Source organism: Physella acuta, unplaced genomic scaffold (genome assembly GCF_028476545.2).
Source record: "Physella acuta isolate Inbredline_101_S28 unplaced genomic scaffold, ASM2847654v3 ptg001625l, whole genome shotgun sequence".
Lineage (NCBI taxonomy): Eukaryota > Metazoa > Mollusca > Gastropoda > Physidae > Physella > Physella acuta.
The window spans coordinates 123460-147272 of record NW_026733139.1 but is presented as its reverse complement, the minus strand read 5'-3'; the positions used below and the strand labels follow the sequence as shown (position 1 = coordinate 147272).

At 42.9% G+C, this 23813-nt stretch overlaps 1 protein-coding gene across 2 annotated transcripts in view; it reads right to left on the bottom strand.

Moving 5' to 3' along the window:
• LOC131929396 (glutamyl aminopeptidase) overlaps positions 1 to 23813 on the bottom strand; it is a 100297-nt gene that overhangs the window by 17030 nt on the left and 59454 nt on the right. For both annotated transcript variants that reach the window (XM_059285560.1, XM_059285561.1), the window contains exons 3-7: positions 22737 to 22846; positions 8199 to 8368; positions 7425 to 7545; positions 4149 to 4303; positions 235 to 348 (exon numbers count right to left, since the gene is read on the bottom strand). In XM_059285560.1, coding sequence (XP_059141543.1) covers positions 235 to 348; positions 4149 to 4303; positions 7425 to 7545; positions 8199 to 8368; positions 22737 to 22846 — 670 coding nt within the window. The remainder of the gene's footprint in view (positions 1 to 234; positions 349 to 4148; positions 4304 to 7424; positions 7546 to 8198; positions 8369 to 22736; positions 22847 to 23813) is intronic.

The window sequence follows — 23813 nt, the reverse complement described above, 5'->3', positions numbered from 1 at the left end:
CACCACATTCCACTGTGGGTAACCACACATACTCACCACATTCCACTGTGGGTAACCACACATACTCACCACATTCCACTGTGGGTAACCACACATACTCACCACATTCCACTGTGGGTAACCACACATACTCACCACATTCCACTGTGGGTAACCACACATACTCGCCACATTCCACTGTGGGTAACCACTAATACTCACCACATTCCACTGTGGGTAACTACACATACTCACCACATTCCACTGCGGGTAGACGTGGTCCATGGCCAGGTACATGAGGAGACTGGCGAATCCTTCGTTCAACCACAGGTCATCCCACCACTTCATGGTCACCATGTTGCCAAACCACTGGACACAGGAGAAATACAATGGTCAGCATTGGACTGTTCTATACCTACAACAATAGTCAGCATTGAACTGTTCTATACCCACACTACTGGACATACAACAATGGTCAGCATTGGACTGTTCTATACCCACACCAATGGTCAGCATTGGACTGTTCTATACCCACACTACTAGACATACAACAATGGTCAGCATTGGACTGTTCTATACCCACACCAATGGTCAGCATTGGACTGTTCTATACCCACACTACTGGGTATACAACAATGGTCAGCATTGGACTGTTCTATATCCACAATAATTGTCAGCATTGAACTGTTCTATACCCACACCAATGGTCAGCATTGGACTGTTCTATACCCACACCAATGGTCAGCATTGGACTGTTCTATACCCACACCAATGGTCAGCATTGGACTGTTCTATACCCACACTAATGGTCAGCATTGGACTGTTCTATACCCACACCAATGGTCAGCATTGGACTGTTCTATACCCACACTAATGGTCAGCATTGGACTGTTCTATACCCACACTACTGGGTATACAACAATGGTCAGCATTGGACTGTTCTATATCCACAATAATTGTCAGCATTGGACTGTTCTATATCCACAATAATTGTCAGCATTGAACTGTTCTATACCCACACCAATGGTCAGCATTGGACTGTTCTATACCCACACTAATGGTCAGCATTGGACTGTTCTATACCCACACTACTAGACATACAACAATGGTCAGCATTGGACTGTTCTATACCCACACCAATGGTCAGCATTGGACTGTTCTATACCCACACTACTGGGTATACAACAATGGTCAGCATTGGACTGTTCTATATCCACAATAATTGTCAGCATTGGACTGTTCTATACCCACACCAATGGTCAGCATTGAACTGTTCTATACCCACACCAATGGTCAGCATTGGACTGTTCTATACCCACACTACTAGACATACAACAATGGTCAGCATTGGACTGTTCTATACCCATACTAATGGTCAGCATTGGACTGTTCTATATCCACAATAATTGTCAGCATTGAACTGTTCTATACCCACACTACTAGACATACAACAATGGTCAGCATTGGACTGTTCTATACCCACACTAATGGTCAGCATTGGACTGTTCTATATCCACAATAATTGTCAGCATTGACCTGTTCTATACCCACACTAAAGGTCAGCATTGGACTGTTCTATACCCACACTACTGGGCATACAACAATGGTCAGCATTGGACTGTTCTATATCCACACTAATGGTCAGCATTGGACTGTTCTATACCCACAATAATGGTCAGCATTGGACTGTTCTATATCCACAATAATTGTCAGCATTGAACTGTTCTATACCCACACCAATGGTCAGCATTGGACTGTTCTATACCCACACCAATGGTCAGCATTGGACTGTTCTATACCCACACTACTAGACATACAACAATGGTCAGCATTGGACTTTTCTATACCCACTTTAATGGTCAGCATTGGACTGTTCTATATCCACACTAATGGTCAGCATTGGACTGTTCTATATCCACACTAATGGTCAGCATTGGACTGTTCTATATCCACACTAATGGTCAGCATTGGACTGTTCTATATCCACACTAATGGTCAGCATTGGACTGTTCTATATCCACACTAATGGTCAGCATTGGACTGTTCTATACCCACACTAATGGTCAGCATTGGACTGTTCTATACCCACACTAATGGTCAGCATTGGACTGTTCTATACCCACACTACTAGACATACAACAATGGTCAGCATTGGACTGTTCTATACCCACACCAATGGTCAGCATTGGACTGTTCTATACCCACACTACTAGACATACAACAATGGTCAGCATTGGACTGTTCTATACCCACACCAATGGTCAGCATTGGACTGTTCTATACCCACACCAATGGTCAGCATTGGACTGTTCTATACCCATACTAATGGTCAGCATTGGACTGTTCTATACCCACACTACTAGACATACAACAATGGTCAGCATTGGACTGTTCTATACCCACACTACTAGACATACAACAATGGTCAGCATTGAACTGTTCTATACCCACACTAATGGTCAGCATTGGACTGTTCTATACCCACACTAATGGTCAGCATTGGACTGTTCTATACCCACACTAATGGTCAGCATTGGACTGTTCTATACCCACACTACTAGACATACAACAATGGTCAGCATTGGACTGTTCTATACCCATACTAATGGTCAGCATTGGACTGTTCTATATCCACAATAATTGTCAGCATTGAACTGTTCTATACCCACACTACTAGACATACAACAATGGTCAGCATTGGACTGTTCTATACCCATACTAATGGTCAGCATTGGACTGTTCTATATCCACACTAATGGTCAGCATTGGACTGTTCTATACCCACACCAATGGTCAGCATTGAACTGTTCTATACCCACACTAATGGTCAGCATTGGACTGTTCTATATCCACACTAATGGTCAGCATTGGACTGTTCTATATCCACACTAATGGTCAGCATTGGACTGTTCTATATCCACACTAATGGTCAGCATTGGACTGTTCTATACCCACACTAATGGTCAGCATTGGACTGTTCTATACCCACACTACTAGACATACAATAATTGTCAGCATTGGACTGTTCTATATCCACACTAAAGGTCAACATTGGACTGTTCTATACCCACACTAATGGTCAGCATTGGACTGTTCTATACCCACACTACTAGACATATAATAATTGTCAGCATTGGACTGTTCTATACCCACACTAATGGTCAGCATTGGACTGTTCTATACCCACACTACTGGTCAGCATTGGACTGTTCTATACCAAGCTCAAGTGAATACTTTAAAAAACAGGCGGTTGTTTAGTAAATCTTTAACATTCGTCGCGAACCATAAACATAATCTAAGATTTCCTGTAGTTACCAACTTATGTTATCAACACCTCACATCCTATTCTATGCTTTACACGCGCTTATTGGGATAGAACTAGCACATTAATCTCCAAACACTTTAGTCTTCTACACAGTAATCTCTTACAATCTCCTACAAATAAATGTCCTACACATTAATCTCCCACACACTAATCTCCCACAAATTAATCTCCCAAAAAAGAATCTCCAATAAATTAATCTCCCACACATTAATCTCCCACACATTAATCTCCCAGAAATTTATCTCCCACAAATTAATCTCCCACAAATTAATCTTCCACAAATTTATCTCCCACAAATTAATCTCCCATAAATTAATTTTCCACAAATTAATCTCCTACACAATAATCTCCCGCACATTTATCTCCCATCACAATGGCATGCATCCTTTAAGCTTAGTTAAATCCCACGCCGCATACATTCAGCACACAGCCTACACAACTGTATTGAGAGCTAACCTATCACTTGCATGTTGAGACAACTCTTATTGAAACACGAGAACGTCTATTGATCGAGACGATGGATAACTTTGCACGAGAACCCTTCAGGACACTATCAAATGGAGCTCGCTACATGCCCTTATTGATGTTTTTCTAGGCAATATATTTTTTTAGATTCTAGAATGTCTGAATTTGCTAATTAAGAGATTTACCTAGTCTAAACATTACCCGATGAAATTATTTTACGGTTAAATATTTCCTGGACCGTAAAATACACGTACACATTTTTTTTGTCCATTTTAAGATTTTTAAAATCACGGAACATAAGATTAAGACATGCTTTACCGGTCTGCCGGTTAGATATTCAGCCGGTCTGCCGGCTCGCAGATGACCTTGAAAGACTCACCGTGTGGGCGATCTCATGCGCGACGATGAGCGTGACCGTGAACTTGTTGTGGCTGGAGGACACGTGACGGTCGTAGAGCAGCGACGTCTCGCGGTACACGACCAGGCCCCAGTTCTCCATGGCACCAGAACTGAAGTCTGGCACTGCGATGTGATCTGTGGGGGACACTTGACCGTTAGGTACACACTCAGACTTGACCGTTAGGTACACATTCAGACTTGACCGTTAGGTAAACAGTTAGACTTGACCGTTAGGTACACATTCAGACTTGACCGTTAGGTAAACAGTTAGACTTGACCGTTAGGTACACATTCAGACTTGACCGTTAGGTAAACAGTTAGACTTGACCGTTAGGTACACATTCAGACTTGACCGTTAGGTACACATTCAGACCTGACCGTTAGGTACACATTCAGACTTGACCGTTAGGTAAACAGTTAGACTTGACCGTTAGGTACACATTCAGACTTGACCGTTAGGTAAACAGTTAGACTTGACCGTTAGGTACACATTCAGACTTGACCGTTAGGTACACATTCAGACTTGACCGTTAGGTAAACAGTTAGACTTGACCGTTAGGTACACATTCAGACTTGACCGTTAGGTAAACAGTTAGACTTGACCGTTAGGTACACATTCAGACTTGACCGTTAGGTACACATTCAGACTTGACCGTTAGGTAAACAGTTAGACTTGACCGTTAGGTACACATTCAGACTTGACCGTTAGGTACACATTCAGACTTGACCGTTAGGTAAACAGTTAGACTTGACCGTTAGGTACACATTCAGACTTGACCGTTAGGTAAACAGTTAGACTTGACCGTTAGGTACACATTCTGACTTGACCGTTAGGTAAACAGTTAGACTTGACCGTTAGGTACACATTCAGACTTGACCGTTAGGTAAACAGTTAGACTTGACCGTTAGGTACACATTCAGACTTGACCGTTAGGTAAACAGTTAGACTTGACCGTTAGGTACACATTCAGACTTGACAGTTGGGTAAACAGTTAGACTTGACCGTTAGGTACACATTCAGACTTGACCGTTAGGTACACATTCAGACTTGACCGTTAGGTAAACAGTTAGACTTGACCGTTAGGTACACATTCAGACTTGACCGTTAGGTACACATTCAGACTTGACCGTTAGGTAAACAGTTAGACTTGACCGTTAGGTACACATTCAGACTTGACCGTTAGGTAAACAGTTAGACTTGACCGTTAGGTAAACAGTTAGACTTGACCGTTAGGTACACATTCTGACTTGACCGTTAGGTAAACAGTTAGACTTGACCGTTAGGTACACATTCAGACTTGACCGTTAGGTAAACAGTTAGACTTGACCGTTAGGTACACATTCAGACTTGACCGTTAGGTAAACAGTTAGACTTGACCGTTAGGTACACATTCAGACTTGACCGTTAGGTACACATTCAGACTTGACCGTTAGGTAAACAGTTAGACTTGACCGTTAGGTACACATTCAGACTTGACCGTTAGGTAAACAGTTAGACTTGACCGTTAGGTACACATTCAGACTTGACCGTTAGGTACACATTCAGACTTGACCGTTAGGTAAACAGTTAGACTTGACGGTTAGGTACACATTCAGACTTGACCGTTAGGTACACATTCAGACTTGACCGTTAGGTAAACAGTTAGACTTGACCGTTAGGTAAACAGTTAGACTTGACGGTTAGGTACACATTCAGACTTGACCGTTAGGTACACATTCAGACTTGACCGTTAGGTAAACAGTTAGACTTGACGGTTAGGTACACATTCAGACTTGACCGTTAGGTACACATTCAGACTTGACCGTTAGGTAAACAGTTAGACTTGACGGTTAGGTACACATTCAGACTTGACCGTTAGGTAAACAGTTAGACTTGACCGTTAGGTACACATTCAGACTTGACCGTTAGGTACACAGTCAGACTTGACCGTAAGGTACACATTCAGACTTGACCGTTAGGTAAACAGTTAGACTTGACCGTCAGGTACACACTCAGACTTGACCACTTGACCATTAGGTACACATTTAGACTTGACCACTTGACCGTTAGGTACACATTCAGATTTGACCGTCAGATACCCAATTTTTTTTTTAAAAAGTCGCCCTTCTTCCCCTCCCCCCTCCCCCAATAGATAAAATATCTGAAAATCTGTGATTGAATCCACCTAGAAGAAAGGACTGTGATCGCACTATACAGGACTTCAGGAATGTTCTTTGTATAGCCAGGCGCGAGTCGGACACTGGCCCCAGCCCACCCCACTCAGGGAAAAATTATATGGGGCACCTGACAAACTGGAGACCACAGTCCAGTTCATACACGAAGTTGGACTTGTTGTCTGAATCCTCCACCATATTCTCAATTAAGAACGAAGAAGAAGAAAGAAGGACTTTTTTTTTAGATTTTGTTTTCATGTTCCCTTATGTTGCCAGATTTTTATTCATTAGCCCTCTTTCTGTTCCAGATTTTTATTCACTTGCCCCCCTTATGTTGCAAGATTTTGTTCACTTATCCCACTTATGTTGCCAGATTTATTCACTTGCCCCCCCCCCCTTGAGTTGCCAGATTTATTCACTTGTCCCCTTATGTTGCCAGATTTTTTCACTTGTCCCCCTTATGTTGCCAGATTTTTTCACTTGTCCCCCTTATGTTGCCAGATTTATTCACTTGTCCCCCTTATGTTGCCAGATTTATTCACTTGTCCCCCTTATGTTGCCAGATTTATTCACTTGTCCCCCTTATGTTGCCAGATTTATTCACTTGTCCCCCTTGAGTTGCCAGATTTTTTCACTTGTCCCCCTTATGTTGCCAGATTTATTCACTTGTCCCCCTTATGTTGCCAGATTTATTCACTTGTCCCCCTTATGTTGCCAGATTTATTCACTTATCCCCCTTATGTTGCCAGATTTATTCACTTATCCCCCCTTATGTTGCCAGATTTATTCACTTGTCCCCCTTGAGTTGCCAGATGTATTCACTTATCCCCCTTATGTTGCCACATTTATTCACTTATCCCCCTTATGTTGCCAGATTTATTCACTTATCCCCCTTATGTTGCCACATTTATTCACTTATCCCCCTTATGTTGCCAGATTTATTCACTTGTCCCCCTTATGTTGCCAGATTTATTCACTTGTCCCCCTTATGTTGCCAGATTTATTCACTTGTCCCCCTTATGTTGCCAGATTTTTTCACTTGTCCCCCTTATGTTGCCAGATTTTTTCACTTGTCCCCCTTGAGTTGCCAGATTTTATTTACCCGCCTTCCTGACCACGTCCTGCATGCCGAAGTAGTCGGTGAAAAACTTGTAGGTTTCCACGGAGAAATTCAGCGCATGCTCAGTCTGGCTATAGGCCTCCTCTCTTGCCCAGATTTTTAACTGAAACGTCAAACAGAACCAAATCACATTCACTTGGCCACAAACAGCTTCTCCAACGACCCAAACACTGCTAAACAAATATACACGAATGTGTCTAAAGACAAGTAATTTTGTTATAAAATTTAAAAATTCCAAACAAAAATATGTAAATTGTGACAGGCTTATTTGTTTCGGAAATTTTTAATCCACAGCGTTGAGACTTAAGCGTATTTTGTGCTAAACATAGTTTTGTGACATACACATACTGTGACATATACAAAATACAATGTGTTGCGAAAATTATACAACTGGGGCATACATACAACTGTGACTGACATACATACACATTTGAAATACATACATCTGTGACAACCATACAATTGTGACATACATACAACTTTGACTGACATACAACTATGACATACATACAACTGTGACATACACACAACTGTGACTGACATACATACAACTATAACACACATACAACTATTACATAAATACAACTGTGACATACATACATACAACTGTAACATACATACAACTGTAACATATATACAACTATAACATACACATTACTGTAACACAAAAACGGTAACTTACAACTGTTTACACAGTAGTGTCACATACACAAACTTGTGACAGCTGTAAAAACAGCTGCACGATGCCACACCCACCTCGTATCTGACGTCATTGTCGAAGGTAAAGTTCCTGTACTTGAAGTCCGACACGACCACGGCGATCAGGTAGGTGGACATGACCGGGGTCTCATCAAACTCCGTCATCAGCCAATCAGAGTTGAGCCGTGTCGTCACCTTGGCCGGCATGTTGGTCAAGGCCGTGTAATCTATGCCGGTTAAGGTGAAAGTTAAGTAGGTCAAGTTCACTTTTTAACCTGGAGACCCACGTGTCAGGTGAAGTAGAGTTCACCTGTTTCTTTAACCTCGGCATATGAAGGGATAGTGTGGTCAGTATCATTCCCAGCCGCCTGTACTTTCCCTAAAGTAAGTCAGGTACCGATCAAAGCTAAGTAGACTCAAGGACATGCTACCAATCTAACCAGGGACCCGAACTAGAGACTTTAAGGTTGACAGTCAAATGCTCTACAGTCCGACACAAGGGTTAAAGTTCACCTTTTTGGTAATTATTTTTTTAATTGATTGTTTTAACGCTGGTCAAAGCCACTGTTACTTTGGTTTTTATAACAAGGCGTTATACAGGTTAAGGTTAGGATTAGATAGGGACCAAATGCTTGTGTCACTATTAGGGTTTCAGAAGATGGTTTATAAAAAAACAAGTTAGGTATATACTGTTGACGTAACCCATTCGAAAACTTGCTCCTAACCTTGACTTTAACATAAGCTCTAACCCTAAACTTAATATAAACATAAGCGCTAACATTAAACTAACCATAAACATAAGCTCAAACCTTAAACTTAACATTAACGTAAGCTCTAACACTAACTTTAACATAAACTTAAGCTTTAAATTATTTAAACCAAACAAAAACTATAGCATAACGTTAAACTAAAACATTAGCCGTATTAAATCAAACAATAACATTAGCTCTAACCTTAAACTAAACCAAGCATTACATTCGGACCCAAACTATAACATTAATATTTATTCATAACACTAGAAGACAAACGCTAAATAAGTTCAGAAAGAGGCTGGACGTCTATTTAAACATCAAGCCACAAAAAATAAACAAAGACCTCGATACAGGCTGTGTTCGTCAAGTTGAACAACGATCTAGAAAAAAACAACATTCTATTGTGTCGCTTGATGGGTTTTTGTTTTCATACGATTTATTTTTTTTAAATTTTACACGTTTACAATATTGTGATATCAGAATAAAATAGAGACATTTAAATAGAGAAATAGTAAAAGAGATAACAGGAAGTCTGTGTGACGTAAATGTTAACTAAACAATCTGAGAGATAACACGTTAACAAACGATGTTGCTACGTCATCTAAACCAGAGGTTCTTAAACATTTTCAAGGTATCCAACCCAAAAGTTTCAAATTCGCGTTCGCCGAACATTTTTTTTTATAGTTCTATCTTTCGTGCCGACACTGAATCGTATGAGTCGGGTGTGTGTCGTGATATCCACCGACCCATGATACTGACTCGCCGAACTCTTGGGGTTCAATCAAACACAGGTTAAGAACCACTGATCTAAACTTTATTTTGTATGTAACAAACGCTAAATTAACATTTCTATACTTAAATCCTCAGTAACAAACGCTAAAGTTACGTCCCTATACGTATTTAGTCTGTAACAAACACTAAAGTTACTTTCCTATACTTAAACCGTCTGTACCAAACACTAAAGTTACTTTCCTATACTTATTTAGTCTGTACCAAACGCTAATATTATCTCCACCTAAACTAAAAGGCCGGTCCTGCTATCTCCCCCAGCTGAATGTCAATAATTTGTGTCTGACAGATTCTCTAAGGTCCACTTCCTGACGTTTACAGCTCCCCTGGTCAGTTGGTCGGGCGCTCGAAGGTTGCCTCTTTAGTGCCGGACTAGACGCCATTACACGGACAAGTCGCCATTACACGGACAAGTCACAATTACACGGACAAGTCGCCATTACACCAACAGACATCGTTTGTCAACTGTCCAATGTCTAGCACACTATGGTCAACTCTACTCTCCAGTACACTATGGTCAACTCTACTGGCCAGTACACTATGGTCAACTCTACTGGCCAGTACACTATGGTCAACTCTACTCTCAAGTACACTATGGTCAACTCTACTGGCCAGTACACTATGGTCAACTCTACTCTCAAGTACACTATGGTCAACTCTACTGGCCAGTACACTATGGTCAACTCTACTCTCCAGTACACTATGGTCAACTCTACTCTCCAGTACACTATGGTCAACTCTACTCTCCAGTACACTATGGTCAACTCTACTCACCAGTACACTATGTTCAACTCTACTGGCCAGTACACTATGGTCAACTCTACTCTCCAGTACACTATGGTCAACTCTACTCTCCAGTACACTATGGTCAACTCTACTCTCCAGTACACTATGGTCAACTCTACTCTCCAGTACACTATGGTCAACTCTACTGGCCAGCTATGGTGAACTCTACTGGCCAGTACACTATGGTCAACTCTACTGGCCAGTACACTATGGTCAACTCTACTGGCCAGTACACTATGGTCAACTCTACTGGCCAGCTATGGTCAACTCTACTCTCCAGTACACTATGGTCAACTCTACTGGCCAGTACACTATGGTCAACTCTACTGGCCAGTACACTATGGTCAACTCTACTGGCCAGTACACTATGGTCAACTCTACTGGCCAGCTATGGTCAACTCTACTGGCCAGTACACTATGGTCAACTCTACTGGCCAGTACACTATGGTCAACTCTACTGGCCAGCTATGGTCAACTCTACTCTCCAGTACACTATGGTCAACTCTACTCTCCAGTACACTATGGTCAACTCTACTGGCCAGTACACTATGGTCAACTCTACTGGCCAGTACACTATGGTCAACTCTACTGGCCAGCTATGGTCAACTCTACTGGCCAGCTATGGTCAACTCTACTCTCCAGTACACTATGGTCAACTCTACTGGCCAGTACACTATGGTCAACTCTACTCTCCAGTACACTATGGTCAACTCTACTGGCCAGCACACTATGGTCAACTCTACTGGCCAGCTATGGTCAACTCTACTCTCCAGTACACTATGGTCAACTCTACTCTCCAGTACACTATGGTCAACTCTACTGGCCAGCTATGGTCAACTCTACTCTCCAGTACACTATGGTCAACTCTACTGGCCAGCACACTATGGTCAACTCTACTCTCCAGTACACTATGGTCAACTCTACTCTCCAGTACACTATGGTCAACTCTACTGGCCAGTACATTATGGTCAACTCTACTCTCCAGTACACTATGGTCAACTCTACTGGCCAGTACACTATGGTCAAATCTACTGGCCAGCTATGGTCAACTCTACTCTCCAGTACACTATGGTCAACTCTACTGGCCAGTACACTATGGTCAACTCTACTCTCCAGTACACTATGGTCAACTCTACTCTCCAGTACACTATGGTCAACTCTACTCTCCAGTACACTATGGTCAACTCTACTGGCCAGTACACTATGGTCAACTCTACTCTCCAGTACACTATGCTCAACTCTACTCTCCAGTACACTATGGTCAACTCTACTCTCCAGTACACTATGGTCAACTCTACTCTCCAGTACACTATGGTCAACTCTACTGGCCAGTACACTATGGTCAACTCTACTGGCCAGCACACTATGGTCAACTCTACTGGCCAGCTATGGTCAACTCTACTCTCCAGTACACTATGGTCAACTCTACTCTCCAGTACACTATGGTCAACTCTACTGGCCAGCTATGGTCAACTCTACTGGCCAGTACACTATGGTCAACTCTACTCTCAAGTACACTATGGTCAACTCTACTCTCCAGTACACTATGGTCAACTCTACTCTCCAGTACACTATGGTCAACTCTACTCTCCAGTACACTATGGTCAACTCTACTCTCCAGTACACTATGGTCAACTCTACTGGCCAGTACACTATGGTCAACTCTACTGGCCAGTACACTATGGTCAACTCTACTGGCCAGCTATGGTCAACTCTACTCTCCAGTACACTATGGTCAACTCTACTCTCAAGTACACTATGGTCAACTCTACTGGCCAGTACACTATGGTCAACTCTACTCTCCAGTACACAATGGTCAACTCTACTCTCCAGTACACTATGGTCAACTCTACTCTCCAGTACACTATGGTCAACTCTACTGGCCAGCTATGGTGAACTCTACTGGCCAGTACACTATGGTCAACTCTACTCTCCAGTACACTATGGTCAACTCTACTCTCCAGTACACTATGGTCAACTCTACTGGCCAGCTATGGTCAACTCTACTCTCCAGTACACTATGGTCAACTCTACTGGCCAGTACACTATGGTCAACTCTACTCTCCAGTACACTATGGTCAACTCTACTCTCCAGTACACTATGGTCAACTCTACTCTCCAGTACACTATGGTCAACTCTACTGGCCAGTACACTATGGTCAACTCTACTGGCCAGTACACTATGGTCAACTCTACTGGCCAGCTATGGTCAACTCTACTCTCCAGTACACTATGGTCAACTCTACTCTCCAGTACACTATGGTCAACTCTACTGGCCAGTACACTATGGTCAACTCTACTGGCCAGTACACTATGGTCAACTCTACTGGCCAGCTATGGTCAACTCTACTCTCCAGTACACTATGGTCAACTCTACTCTCCAGTACACTATGGTCAACTCTACTCTCCAGTACACTATGGTCAACTCTACTGGCCAGTACACTATGGTCAACTCTACTCTCCAGTACACTATGGTCAACTCTACTCTCCAGTACACTATGGTCAACTCTACTCTCCAGTACACTATGGTCAACTCTACTCTCCAGTACACTATGGTCAACTCTACTGGCCAGTACACTATGGTCAACTCTACTGGCCAGCACACTATGGTCAACTCTACTGGCCAGCTATGGTCAACTCTACTCTCCAGTACACTATGGTCTACTCTACTCTCCAGTACACTATGGTCAACTCTACTTGCCAGTACACTATGGTCAACTCTACTGGCCAGTACACTATGGTCAACTCTACTGGCCAGTACACTATGGTCAACTCTACTGGCCAGCTATGGTCAACTCTACTGGCCAGTACACTATGGTCAACTCTACTCTCAAGTACACTATGGTCAACTCTACTGGCCAGTACACTATGGTCAACTCTACTCTCCAGTACACTATGGTCAACTCTACTCTCCAGTACACTATGGTCAACTCTACTCTCCAGTACACTATGGTCAACTCTACTGGCCAGTACACTATGGTCAACTCTACTGGCCAGTACACTATGGTCAACTCTACTGGCCAGCTATGGTCAACTCTACTCTCCAGTACACTATGGTCAACTCTACTCTCAAGTACACTATGGTCAACTCTACTGGCCAGTACACTATGGTCAACTCTACTCTCCAGTACACTATGGTCAACTCTACTCTCCAGTACACTATGGTCAACTCTACTCTCCAGTACACTATGGTCAACTCTACTGGCCAGCTATGGTGAACTCTACTGGCCAGTACACTATGGTCAACTCTACTCTCCAGTACACTATGGTCAACTCTACTCTCCAGTACACTATGGTCAACTCTACTGGCCAGCTATGGTCAACTCTACTCTCCAGTACACTATGGTCAACTCTACTGGCCAGTACACTATGGTCAACTCTACTCTCCAGTACACTATGGTCAACTCTACTCTCCAGTACACTATGGTCAACTCTACTCTCCAGTACACTATGGTCAACTCTACTGGCCAGTACACTATGGTCAACTCTACTGGCCAGTACACTATGGTCAACTCTACTGGCCAGCTATGGTCAACTCTACTCTCCAGTACACTATGGTCAACTCTACTCTCAAGTACACTATGGTCAACTCTACTGGCCAGTACACTATGGTCAACTCTACTCTCCAGTACACTATGGTCAACTCTACTGGCCAGCTATGGTGAACTCTACTGGCCAGTACACTATGGTCAACTCTACTCTCCAGTACACTATGGTCAACTCTACTCTCCAGTACACTATGGTCAACTCTACTGGCCAGCTATGGTCAACTCTACTCTCCAGTACACTATGGTCAACTCTACTCTCCAGTACACTATGGTCAACTCTACTGGCCAGCTATGGTCAACTCTACTCTCCAGTACACTATGGTCAACTCTACTGGCCAGCACACTATGGTCAACTCTACTCTCCAGTACACTATGGTCAACTCTACTCTCCAGTACACTATGGTCAACTCTACTGGCCAGTACACTATGGTCAACTCTACTCTCCAGTACACTATGGTCAACTCTACTGGCCAGTACACTATGGTCAAATCAACTGGCCAGCTATGGTCAACTCTACTCTCCAGTACACTATGGTCAACTCTACTGGCCAGTACACTATGGTCAACTCTACTCTCCAGTACACTAAGGTCAACTCTACTCTCCAGTACACTATGGTCAACTCTACTGGCCAGTACACTATGGTCAACTCTACTCTCCAGTACACTATGGTCAACTCTACTCTTCAGTACACTATGGTCAACTCTACTGGCCAGCTATGGTCAACTCTACTGGCCAGTACACTATGGTCAACTCTACTCTCCAGTACACTATGGTCAACTCTACTCTCCAGTACACTATGGTCAACTCTACTCTTCTGTACACTATGGTCAACTCTACTGGCCAGTACACTATGGTCAACTCTACTCTCCAGTACACTATGGTCAACTCTACTCTCCAGTACACAATGGTCAACTCTACTCTCCAGTACACTATGGTCAACTCTACTCTCCAGTACACTATGGTCAACTCTACTGGCCAGCTATGGTGAACTCTACTGGCCAGTACACTATGGTCAACTCTACTCTCCAGTACACTATGGTCAACTCTACTCTCCAGTACACTATGGTCAACTCTACTGGCCAGCTATGGTCAACTCTACTCTCCAGTACACTATGGTCAACTCTACTGGCCAGTACACTATGGTCAACTCTACTCTCCAGTACACTATGGTCAACTCTACTCTCCAGTACACTATGGTCAACTCTACTCTCCAGTACACTATGGTCAACTCTACTGGCCAGTACACTATGGTCAACTCTACTGGCCAGTACACTATGGTCAACTCTACTGGCCAGCTATGGTCAACTCTACTCTCCAGTACACTATGGTCAACTCTACTCTCCAGTACACTATGGTCAACTCTACTGGCCAGTACACTATGGTCAACTCTACTGGCCAGTACACTATGGTCAACTCTACTGGCCAGCTATGGTCAACTCTACTCTCCAGTACACTATGGTCAACTCTACTCTCCAGTACACTATGGTCAACTCTACTCTCCAGTACACTATGGTCAACTCTACTGGCCAGTACACTATGGTCAACTCTACTCTCCAGTACACTATGGTCAACTCTACTCTCCAGTACACTATGGTCAACTCTACTCTCCAGTACACTATGGTCAACTCTACTCTCCAGTACACTATGGTCAACTCTACTGGCCAGTACACTATGGTCAACTCTACTGGCCAGCACACTATGGTCAACTCTACTGGCCAGCTATGGTCAACTCTACTCTCCAGTACACTATGGTCAACTCTACTCTCCAGTACACTATGGTCAACTCTACTGGCCAGTACACTATGGTCAACTCTACTCTCCAGTACACAATGGTCAACTCTACTCTCCAGTACACTATGGTCAACTCTACTCTCCAGTACACTATGGTCAACTCTACTGGCCAGCTATGGTGAACTCTACTGGCCAGTACACTATGGTCAACTCTACTCTCCAGTACACTATGGTCAACTCTACTCTCCAGTACACTATGGTCAACTCTACTGGCCAGCTATGGTCAACTCTACTCTCCAGTACACTATGGTCAACTCTACTGGCCAGTACACTATGGTCAACTCTACTCTCCAGTACACTATGGTCAACTCTACTCTCCAGTACACTATGGTCAACTCTACTCTCCAGTACACTATGGTCAACTCTACTGGCCAGTACACTATGGTCAACTCTACTGGCCAGTACACTATGGTCAACTCTACTGGCCAGCTATGGTCAACTCTACTCTCCAGTACACTATGGTCAACTCTACTCTCCAGTACACTATGGTCAACTCTACTGGCCAGTACACTATGGTCAACTCTACTGGCCAGTACACTATGGTCAACTCTACTGGCCAGCTATGGTCAACTCTACTCTCCAGTACACTATGGTCAACTCTACTCTCCAGTACACTATGGTCAACTCTACTCTCCAGTACACTATGGTCAACTCTACTGGCCAGTACACTATGGTCAACTCTACTCTCCAGTACACTATGGTCAACTCTACTCTCCAGTACACTATGGTCAACTCTACTCTCCAGTACACTATGGTCAACTCTACTCTCCAGTACACTATGGTCAACTCTACTGGCCAGTACACTATGGTCAACTCTACTGGCCAGCACACTATGGTCAACTCTACTGGCCAGCTATGGTCAACTCTACTCTCCAGTACACTATGGTCAACTCTACTCTCCAGTACACTATGGTCAACTCTACTGGCCAGTACACTATGGTCAACTCTACTGGCCAGTACACTATGGTCAACTCTACTGGCCAGTACACTATGGTCAACTCTACTGGCCAGCTATGGTCAACTCTACTGGCCAGTACACTATGGTCAACTCTACTCTCAAGTACACTATGGTCAACTCTACTGGCCAGTACACTATGGTCAACTCTACTCTCCAGTACACTATGGTCAACTCTACTCTCCAGTACACTATGGTCAACTCTACTCTCCAGTACACTATGGTCAACTCTACTGGCCAGTACACTATGGTCAACTCTACTGGCCAGTACACTATGGTCAACTCTACTGGCCAGCTATGGTCAACTCTACTCTCCAGTACACTATGGTCAACTCTACTCTCAAGTACACTATGGTCAACTCTACTGGCCAGTACACTATGGTCAACTCTACTCTCCAGTACACTATGGTCAACTCTACTCTCCAGTACACTATGGTCAACTCTACTCTCCAGTACACTATGGTCAACTCTACTGGCCAGCTATGGTGAACTCTACTGGCCAGTACACTATGGTCAACTCTACTCTCCAGTACACTATGGTCAACTCTACTCTCCAGTACACTATGGTCAACTCTACTGGCCAGCTATGGTCAACTCTACTCTCCAGTACACTATGGTCAACTCTACTGGCCAGTACACTATGGTCAACTCTACTCTCCAGTACACTATGGTCAACTCTACTCTCCAGTACACTATGGTCAACTCTACTCTCCAGTACACTATGGTCAACTCTACTGGCCAGTACACTATGGTCAACTCTACTGGCCAGTACACTATGGTCAACTCTACTGGCCAGCTATGGTCAGCTCTACTCTCCAGTACACTATGGTCAACTCTACTCTCAAGTACACTATGGTCAACTCTACTGGCCAGTACACTATGGTCAACTCTACTCTCCAGTACACTATGGTCAACTCTACTGGCCAGCTATGGTGAACTCTACTGGCCAGTACACTATGGTCAACTCTACTCTCCAGTACACTATGGTCAACTCTACTCTCCAGTACACTATGGTCAACTCTACTGGCCAGCTATGGTCAACTCTACTCTCCAGTACACTATGGTCAACTCTACTCTCCAGTACACTATGGTCAACTCTACTGGCCAGCTATGGTCAACTCTACTCTCCAGTACACTATGGTCAACTCTACTGGCCAGCACACTATGGTCAACTCTACTCTCCAGTACACTATGGTCAACTCTACTCTCCAGTACACTATGGTCAACTCTACTGGCCAGTACACTATGGTCAACTCTACTCTCCAGTACACTATGGTCAACTCTACTGGCCAGTACACTATGGTCAAATCTACTGGCCAGCTATGGTCAACTCTACTCTCCAGTACACTATGGTCAACTCTACTGGCCAGTACACTATGGTCAACTCTACTCTCCAGTACACTAAGGTCAACTCTACTCTCCAGTACACTATGGTCAACTCTACTGGCCAGTACACTATGGTCAACTCTACTCTCCAGTACACTATGGTCAACTCTACTCTTCAGTACACTATGGTCAACTCTACTGGCCAGCTATGGTCAACTCTACTGGCCAGTACACTATGGTCAACTCTACTCTCCAGTACACTATGGTCAACTCTACTCTCCAGTACACTATGGTCAACTCTACTCTTCTGTACACTATGGTCAACTCTACTGGCCAGTACACTATGGTCAACTCTACTCTCCAGTACACTATGGTCAACTCTACTCTCCAGTACACTATGGTCAACTCTACTGGCCAGTACACTATGGTCAACTCTACTGGCCAGCTATGGTGAACTCTACTGGCCAGTACACTATGGTCAACTCTACTCTCCAGTACACTATGGTCAACTCTACTGGCCAGTACACTATGGTCAACTCTACTCTCCAGTACACTATGGTCAACTCTACTGGCCAGTACACTATGGTCAAATCTACTGGCCAGCTATGGTCAACTCTACTCTCCAGTACACTATGGTCAACTCTACTGGCCAGTACACTATGGTCAACTCTACTCTCCAGTACACTATGGTCAACTCTACTCTCCAGTACACTATGGTCAACTCTACTGGCCAGTACACTATGGTCAACTCTACTGGCCAGCTATGGTCAACTCTACTCTCCAGTACACTATGGTCAACTCTACTGGCCAGCTATGGTCAACTCTACTCTCCAGTACACTATGGTAAACTCTACTGGCCAGTACACTATGGTCAACTCTACTCTCCAGTACACTATGGTCAACTCTACTCTCCAGTACACTATGGTCAACTCTACTCTCCAGTACACTATGGTCAACTCTACTCTCCAGTACACTATGGTCAACTCTACTCTCCAGTACACTATGGTCAACTCTGCGTGTACTGTCACGTCTTTCTTGACCAGTCCTTTCGGTTACCGGAAGTTTATTTCCGTGTTTACACCAGCGTTAGATTCTCCGAACATGCTAGATCTAGTTTCTAAATTAGTGTCTACAACGATGGTCAAACTTTGAGGTTCTAAACATGGGGAGTTAACCCTCAGGGGGAGCGGGGGATTTTTTTTAAAAGGGGGCGGGTCTTCGAATATTGGATAGTTTTAGAGATAAACCCATGAACATATGTAATAAAAATATGTGATAAAATATGTTAGAAATGTGTGATAACATATGTGATAACATATTTGATGATATCAGTGATAATGAGAAATTAAACTGTGAATATGGATTATGAACTTTCCGAGTTTACATTACCAAATGGCTTCACTTTTGAATGGAGCATAACTCTAAGAAAATGTATACTCTAAAGGAGAATTTCATAAAACACTTTGCTTAAAACTGTTATGAAAATAAGAAATTGACTTGAAAATTATACTCTAAAGTAAAAGTACCGAATAACAAAATAAATAGACAAACATAGTAAAGATGTGTAAAAACAAAATCTTATTGAAAACCTAAAGATAATATAATCCTTTGTGCATGTGGATGAATCAACTTTGAGATTCGCTGAAGACCTCTGTATGTTGGTCATCTTATGACCTAATTGTTGAACATTTGTCAGACCTGTGTATGTTGGTCATCTTATGACCTAACTTTGAATGTTGGACATCTGTCAGGCCTATGTATGTTGGTCATCTGTAAGATCTAACTCTGTATGTTTTCCATGTGCCGTGTATCTCCCCCTTACTTATCCCAGAATTCAGCAAATTGCGGGACACCGCCTGCTCAAGGGACTCAACTCATCATTTTTATTGGCCCCACATTTGGCAGCGTCATACAAGAAACATGGCTGTCATTAGGCGATAAGGCAGTCAGTAAACAATTCTAATTAACTTTGTCGAAGTCAGTAGACAATTCTAATTAACTTTGTCTAAGTCAGTAGACATTTTGTCTAATTCGTGAGACAATTCTGTCCCCACGACATTTTATCTTATGTCATGAGACAATTCTGTCCCCACGACATTTTGTCTTAGGTCGTAAGAATCACTTCGCCAAGATTTTGTCAAAAATATTTATAGAACTAGCGAAAAAGTTTTTCAAAGATACTTAAAGAACTAAGTAAACGTTTTGACAAAGATACTTATAGAGCTAGAAAAATAATGAAATTGTAAACGGTACTTATGATGATACTAGACAAAGAATTGGACAAAGAACCTAATTAGACTTGCTAAAGCAATTTGTTATGGAAACAATCGAATAAATTGTCCTGTATAGTAGGGTTTTTTTACGTGTGTAGTGTGTACGAGTGTGTTGTATGTACACGTATGTAGTATATGTACGTGAGTAGTGTATACACAAGTGTACACATTTCTACACATGTTAAGTGTGTGCAAGGGTGTACACGACTATTATGTACACGTAAGTACATGTATAGCATATACACGTGTGTATGTACACGTGTGTATGTACACGTGTGTATGTACACGTGTGTATGTACACGTGTGTAGTGTACACGTGTGTTTGTACATGTGTGTATGTACACGTGTGTATGTACACGTGAGTATGTACACGTGTGTATGTACACGTGTGTATGTACACGTGTGTATGTACACGTGTAAATGTACACGTGTGTATGTACACGTGTGTATGTAAACGTGTAAATGTACACATGTGTATGTACACGCGAGTATGTACACCTCTCCACCAAAAGAGATAACGGAGCTGTTAAAACGTATCGATGACATTAGCAGTAATCGATTATGCTAAGAGCCAGACAGAACGAGCCTATGAGATTAGTCCAATGTCTACAACTGCACGTCGCGGCCGGCCCGAACTCTCCTTAATCTGTTTCTCCGGCTCTTGACCTAATCGGATTACCGTAATCTATACTCAAAAATTGATCCCAGGCTAGCTAAATGATGGATGGTGTTTGCTTCTTGCTTTAATGATCCCAGAATATCGTGCTGAAGAAATACTCGAGTACGCGAAGATTCGTTTGTTTGGTTCAACTTGTGGAGCCGGGGGCAAGGGAGATAACTGGTAGAGATGTAAACAAGGGAAGTAACTGGTAGAGATGGAAATAAGGGAAGTAACTGGTAGAGATGGAAACAAGGGGAGTAACTGGTAGAGATGGAAATAAGGGAAGTAACTGGTAGAGATGGAAATAAGGGAAGTAACTGGTAGAGATGGAAATAAGGGAAGTAACTGGTAGAGATGGAAATAAGGGAAGTAACTGGTAGAGATGGAAACAAGGGGAGTAACTGGTAGAGATGGAAATAAGGGAAGTAACTGGTAGAGATGGAAATAAGGGAAGTAACTGGTAGAGATGGAAATAAGGGAAGTAACTGGTAGAGATGGAAATAAGGGAAGTAACTGGTAGAGATGTAAACAAGGGAAGTAACTGGTAGAGATGGAAATAAGGGAAGTAACTGGTAGAGATGGAAACAAGGGGAGTAACTGGTAGAGATGGAAATAAGGGAAGTAACTGGTAGAGATGGAAATAAGGGAAGTAACTGGTAGAGATGGAAACAAGGGAAGTAACTGGTAGAGATGGAAATAAGGGAAGTAACTGGTAGAGATGGAAATAAGGGAAGTAACTGGTAGAGATGGAAACAAGGGGAGTAACTGGTAAAGATGGAAATAAGGGAAGTAACTGGTAGAGATGGAAACAAGGGGAGTAACTGGTAGAGATGGAAACAAGGGAAGTAACTGGTAGAGATGGAAACAAGGGAGGTTACTGATAGAGATGGAAACAAGGGAAGTAACTGGTGGAGATGGAAACAAGGGGTAACTGGTATAGATAGAAACAAGGGAAGTAACTGGTAGAGATGAAAACAAGGTAAGTAACTGGTGGAAATAGGAACAAGGGAGGTTAGTGGAGAAGACAGGAATAAGGGAGATAACTGGATAACTGGTAGAGACAAGGGACGCGATCCTGGCCGCAGGCAGTGCGGTGTATGCGTGCGCTTGATATATTCAAATGTGCAATATTCTAATAGCCGCGACATCTGGTGTGTTTGTGCGACATATTTGTTGGCCGGGGCAATATCACGAGGATGGAGATAAATAAGTTTAGAGCTAAACAAATTCACAACCTAACGGAGCTAAATAAATTTACAACCTAACGGAGCCAAACAAATTTACAACCTTATAGAGCGAAACAAGTTCACATTCTAACGGAGCTAAACACATTCACAACATAACAGAGCTAAACAAATTCACAACCTAACGGAGCTAAACAAGATCACAACCTAATGGAGCTAAACAAATTCCACAACCTAACGGAGTTCAATTCATAATCGAAAAAGTTTAAGCTAAACCAAGGACACACACATAAACAGATTTATAAATGTATGTTTTGGACTAAAGAAAACAAAATTGTCTAATAAATAAGTATGAGCTTTAAGCACCTATTGAGCTAAAGAAAACTGATTAGTGTATAAAAAAAAAGTTAGCTTAAAGCATATATAAGAGAAATAAAACTCATTGTCAGGTAAATAATTGTGAGCTTAAAGCTGAATAAAACTCACTTGTCTGGTAAACAATTGAGAGCTTAAAGCTAAATAAAACTCACTTGTCTGGTAAACAATTGTAAGCTTAAAGACCGCCTTCATGTCCGGCTCGTCCATACACGGGAAGGCTTTTCTGGCATCGGTGGCCTGAAGCTGTGAGGCTGACAGGTACCTGCAACAGGCAGGGTACATTTCACATGTCTCACCTACAACATCCTGTCTTACCTACAACATCCTGTCTCACCACTACAACATCCTGTCTCACCACTACAACATCCTGTCTCACCACCTACAACATCCTGTCTCATCTACAACATCCTGTCTCACCTACAACATCAAGTCTCACCTACAACATCCTGTCTCACCTACAACATCCTGTCTCACCTACAACATCAAGTCTCACCTACAACATCAAGTCTCACCTACAACATCATGTCTCACCTACAACATCAAGTCTCACCTACAACATCAAGTCTCACCTACAACATCCTGTCTCACCTACAACATCCTGTCTCACCTACAACATCCTGTCTCACCTACAACATCAAGTCTCACCTACAACATCATGTCTCACCTGCAACATCCTGTCTCACCTACAACATCAAGTCTCACCTACAACATCCTGTCTCACCTACAACATCCTGTCTCACCTACAACATCCTGTCTCACCTACAACATCAAGTCTCACCTACAACATCCTGTCTCACCTACAACATCCTGTCTCACCTACAACATCCTGTCTCACCTACAACATCAAGTCTCACCTACAACATCATGTCTCACCTGCAACATCCTGTCTCACCTACAACATCAAGTCTCACCTACAACATCCTGTCTCACCTACAACATCCTGTCTCACCTACAACATCCTGTCTCACCTACAACATCAAGTCTCACCTACAACATCCTGTCTCACCTACAACATCCTGTCTCACCTACAACATCATGTCTCACCTACAACATCATGTCTCACTTACAACATCCTGTCTCACCTACAGCATCTTGTCTCACCTACAACATCCTGTCTCACCTACAACATCCTGTCTCACCTACAACATCCTGTCTCACCTACAACATCTTGTCTCACCTACAACATCCTGTCTCACAACCTACAACATCCTATTTCACCTACAACATCC